The following is a 5,280-nucleotide window of genomic DNA, read 5'->3' on the forward strand; positions in this document are numbered from 1 at the left end:
TTTTACCACTATTCTGGTGTAATGTCGTTTTTTCAGTCTAAATAGAGGTAAAATTACATCATAAAAGACAATTTTTTGCTGTGCAGCCAAATAAAAAAAAAAAAAAACATTTCATGCAGTTAGCTGATGCGGAGAGATTTTTTTTTACTTCGCTGATAAAATCTGCAACAATGTATGGTTGTTTTTTTGGAAGGCAGTAATGATAAGGAATTCGTATAAGCGGGAATAATGCTTTACATAATCGCGTAACTAAAAAGAGAGATTTTTTGTCTCACGGTGCTAATAAATTAATTGTCTCCCGTTTATATGATCCGAATTTGTCCAGACCATATCAAGTTTCTCGCACATTTGAATGACTATAAAAGACCTAGCTATTCACATTTCATTCAGTATCCTCAAAATGCCATTCAAAGCAGCTTCCGTTCTTTTGGTGGTAGCAGTAGCTCTGGTGTCGTTCAGCGCAGTTAGCAAAGCTGATTGTGAAGACCCTATTCTCAACAAATCAACCTCTAAGACCAAGCGGTACTTCATCTACAACGACAAACTGCTTACCTTCTTCGAGGCCTGGCACCAGTGTCGATCGTACGGACTCCAGCTGGCCACGGTCAAGAGTGCCGAGGATGATGCGAACCTGAAGTTGGCGTTTGCAGCGAACAACAATCAGAAAGCGTCTTACTGGATTGCCGGAACGGCTATTGGGAAACCCGGAAGCTTTGTGTGGATCACCGATGACACGCCGATCAGCTATACAAACTTTCTGCCGAATGAACCGAACAACCAAGGAGGACTTGAATACTGCTTGGAGGCTAGACTTGATGGAGCAGGCTCTTCCCAATGGAACGATAAAAATTGTGAAGCAAAGTTCAGATACATTTGTGAGCTAGAAACTTGTGATTGTTTATAAAAAGAAGGGAAAGTTAGGCAGAATCTTATACTGAATGTTTTATGCTTATGTATTGGTTGTGTTGGAATTCAAACAAATAATATGAACGAATAAAACAATTGATCTTTACATGCACTAAATATTTTCCCTTTTATCTTCATCTGACAAACTCAACAAGTTAAGATAAGTTAAGTTAGCTCCGTACGCGTAAAGAACAAAAAAAATCCCGTTAAATTTATTGAATGTAATAAAATAAGTGTCACCTTGGTTTATCTTACCTCTATTAATTACATTGCAGTCCCATACACTTTTCCCTTGAAAATCAGACATTTTCAAATGAAGATTTTTTCAGCGTTTATAGTGCTAGGTCTCTTCCATCGAAGGCAACTCGGCGCTTTAAATTTGGACTGCGCTTTTTCGAGATATTTGAGTTTTAAATTTGCATCTTGTTTACCTTCAAATGGCTGTAACTTTTGACCCTCGAAGCCAATTTTTTCAGAAAATAAAAATGTTCGTTTTCTAAAGCTCTAAAAGTGATCCAAACTACACTTTTCTCTAAAACTTGACCCTGAATTGCTACGTTCAAAAAACTAATTTGTACTGATGTCTAAATTTGGTCGTAGAAGGCGTAGATTGCGAGCAGGCCCTTAGCCAGGGGGGTGGGTCCCCTCCCCCTCCCCGGAATTTCTGGAAAACATATGGGAGAGAGGGAAGAAGAACAAAAGAAGAAGATTTTTTTTTTCATCCTGCTTCATCTCCTCCCTTTCATTAGGGTGCACAGAATATGTGACTTTTTTTGAAACCTCGCTCCACAAGCTGAATATTGTTCCTTGAGCTATTTTAGGAGCATGTCCACGAGCAAAGCATACCCATTTCGCATCGACCTCACCAATCTGCCTGGAATTTTTTAAGGGGTTGTTTGACATATAAAACTATCATCTGGCCAAAATATGAACACTCTAGGTCGACGGGAAGTGGGGCAAATCGAGACACAGAGTATGTGTTTCTGAGACAATTTCACAATAGAAACATGCATACAAATGTTTATTTTCATCAAAAAAAAAAAAAATTAAAGTTAAAAAAAATCTTCGATTCACATTTATTGAAAAACAAGTTCAGAAAAAATTAGCTTCTTAATTTTTATTTTTGCTTTCATTTTTAAAGTGTTAAAACACAGTGTAGAAACACGAATATGATAAAATTATCACCAGAAAATGGGATCAAAGCGGTCCCCCGAGCAAAAATTTACAACCAAAAAATTCACTAAAAGTAAAAGTGACTATTTAATATGTTAAACTGCCTTACCCAAAGCGTTCTCAGTATCAGATGGTAGTCTCAGATGTCCCCTACAAGCTGCAGGTCGAACCGAGTTGATATATGGATGGAACACTTTTTTATTTGAGTTTGAAAATTATGCTATTTTTTCACTAAAATGCCAATAACTCCCTTTAGACTCAACCAATTTGGATGCTCTACCCTGCATTTTGTTGCATTTTTGAAGCCCTTTCATATGCATTTTGAATTTTGAAATTAAATTGAAACGTGAGATTCTCATTGGAAATTTAATGTTCAAAAAAGCAATATATTGAGAATTTTCTCAGCTTTTCGAAAATATTTTTTTCAAATGTGGACATATATGTGCACTAATTCAAAAAAATGAAAAACTGCGACTATTTTCAAAAAAGTCACCTAAAAATTGATTTAACTTGAAAACGTGCACTTTATTGAAATTTCACTAAAGTACTTTTTGAATGCAAATTTGATTTTACATCGAAAAATGAAGTTGAAAAGTTTTTGCGATATGCTGCCAATATTTCGATTTTTCAAAAAAATCAGTATTGATTAAAAAATTCATAACTCGGTCAAAATTTTTTTGCACAACCTGGAAATTTCTGAAAAGCTGGCGTTTGATGTTCTCTAAAACACATAAAAATTATTAAAAATAGTGGTTTTTTGCAGATCAAGTTTTAATGACAAAAAGTTAAAAAAAAATCAGTGTAGTCCATATCCATACCTGCAACTTTGCCGAAGACACAAAATCGATCAGAAAATTCCTTCAAAAGATACAGATATTTGAATTTTCATATATAATTTTAGTATGGACAGCTGACAAATTTGTATGGACAATTAAATGGACATACTTATGATACAAAAAGGCTTCTTTGGGCATACTTAAGGCTACCAACTATTGCTGAGCAAAAATCCGTACATTTTGCCGATATGACACCATGATATAAGAAAAACTGTCAAGGAATTATTTAGATAAATTTAAAATTTTGGGAATTAAAAATATAAAACTGTATCGTTTTTGCAGCTTACAAATTCCACTTTGCTATCAAAGTGCTTATGACTTTCCCGTTCAAACATATTCACAAAATAAACCGTAATTTGCTGAATCAAATCTTAATTTTTTTTGTTAAGCATTTAAAAGTTCACGGAATGTCAAGTTGCTTTTTACGTTTAATATAAGTCTCAGTGTTTTCGCGAAAACATTTCTATATTTTTTTTTATTGAAAAGGTCCAATAAACATGTGCAACACAATAACCTCCAGGACCGTTAAAAAAACTTTACATTTGCTAATTTGCTTTATAAAGCCTTTGGATCTTTTATTGAATAAACACGTCTTGTAAAGAATTTGGAAAGAACAATGATTGATAATCTACTCTGAAATAAGGAATTTCTGGAAAACTATCCAAGTTATCTCTTTTAAATCGATCTGACAGTGAAATAACAATGCAAAAGCTTTGGCCAAATTAAAAAAAAAACAATTAATTTTTTTACAGTAATTAAAATTCCGTACAAATATTTTATTTTGCGAAAAATTCCGTGCAAAAATCCGTACGGTAAGAAAAAATCCGTACAGTTGGTAGCCTTAGGCATACTAAAGGCACCCAAAAAGTTTCAGCCGGATAAAAAAATACAAAAAAAAAAATAATCGAATGACCGAAATCTCAGAGAATTGCTCATTGGTTTCAACATTCACATTAAACTAACATATCCGAGACAGACAATATTATTTTTCATACGTTTTCCAATTCCTGATCAGTTCATTTCACTTCTACTTTAGTTAAAACTGTTCAAATGTTGAATGTCAAATGTTGTCAACAACTGCGCTTTAGATACCCCGATCGTTCGTCGCTGCTTCGTCGGATTACCGTATTGAATAAGCTCAACGTCATCTGATGGATAATTACCCCGAGACAACAGCTCTGAGTATTGTTTAGAGGTGGAATTGTCAACAATGTATTGTTACAGTGGTTTATTTTTGGAAGGTTGATAAGAAAGTGCGTTTAATATGAATGAGAAGTTAGATTTCTTTTATCATAGTGTAAATAATTCAATTGTCTCCCACCTACATAACCAAAATTCGACTATCTTGACCTGAAGCTATACTTTGTTCTTCTAGATATCAAGTTCGTCGCACATTTGGATGACTATAAAAGACTCAGCTGTTCACATTTCGTTCAGAATCCTCAAAATGCCGTTCAAAGCAGCTTCCTTTCTGTTGGTGGTAGCAGTAGCTCTGGTGTTGTTCAGCGCAGAGAGCAAAGCTGCTTGTGGAGATCCGGTTCTCAACAAATCAACCCCTAAGATCAAGCGGTACTTCATCTACAACGACAAACTGGTTACCTTCTTAGAGGCCTGGCACCAGTGCCGATCGCACGGACTCCAGCTGGCCACGGTCAAGAGTGCCGAGGATGATGCAAAGCTGAAGTTAGCGTTTGCTGCGAACAACTTCAACCAGAAAGCAACCTATTGGATCGCCGGAACGGATCTCGGAAAAAATGGAAGCTATGTGTGGATCACTGATGACACGCCGATCAGCTATACAAACTATCTTCCTGGTCAACCGGACAACTACGGAGAAGTTGAGCACTGCTTGTTAGTGGGATGGGGTGGGTTAAGATCTACCCAATGGAACGATGGAAATTGTGAAGTCCCGTTAAGATACGTTTGTGAGCTAGAAACTTGTGATTGTTGAAAAGTTAGTACGATCATGTGCTTTTATACAAAAAATTGTGGTGTGAAGGAATCAGTTCGGTTGCAATACAATCGAGTAAATATGCAGAAATAAAACGATTTTTCTTGATATTCTCTTGAAATGTACATTTTTTCTTCATCTGACGAACTAAGTTCAACTCCCCATGAATTACATCAGTCAACATGGTTTATCTTAATTCCGCAATAGAATTTTGTAATAAAAAATATTTTTCGTTACGTACATAATTTCAGCAATAAACAATTATCTAAATTCAACATTATATTAATGGCATTAGGGGGCAAATCGACTCTGCAATCATAATTAAGCTTTTCTTACTCCTCAAAACTTTGCCTCAAAGAAACACCCCTTCAACAGCAATTCACATCAATTCGCGCACAAAACAAGTGAAATTGA

At 35.4% G+C, this 5,280-nt stretch overlaps 1 protein-coding gene across 1 annotated transcript; it reads left to right on the forward strand.

Annotated features, from left to right (window-relative positions):
- The first annotated feature begins 400 nt into the window (after positions 1-400).
- LOC119766029 (macrophage mannose receptor 1-like) lies at positions 401-4,936 on the forward strand. Its single transcript, XM_038250379.1, has 3 exons — positions 401-463; positions 515-805; positions 4,291-4,936. The coding sequence occupies exons 1-3, from the start codon at positions 401-403 to the stop codon at positions 4,864-4,866; spliced, it is 930 nt and encodes a 309-aa protein (XP_038106307.1). The 3' UTR covers positions 4,867-4,936.
- Positions 4,937-5,280: the final 344 nt, after the last annotated feature.

The sequence above is a fragment of the Culex quinquefasciatus genome, chromosome 2 (genome assembly GCF_015732765.1).
Source record: "Culex quinquefasciatus strain JHB chromosome 2, VPISU_Cqui_1.0_pri_paternal, whole genome shotgun sequence".
In the NCBI taxonomy this organism is placed as follows: domain Eukaryota; kingdom Metazoa; phylum Arthropoda; class Insecta; order Diptera; family Culicidae; genus Culex; species Culex quinquefasciatus.

Coding starts and splice junctions, on each gene's coding strand:
- LOC119766029 (XM_038250379.1), top strand. CDS start 401: ATGCCATTCAAAGCAGCTTCCGTTCTTTTGGTGGTAGCAGTAGCTCTG. Junction 464..514: donor CTCTGGTGTCGTTCAGCGCA/GTTAGCAAAGCT, acceptor TCAACCTCTAAG/ACCAAGCGGTACTTCATCTA. Junction 806..4,290: donor GACTTGAATACTGCTTGGAG/GCTAGACTTGAT, acceptor TTGTTCTTCTAG/ATATCAAGTTCGTCGCACAT.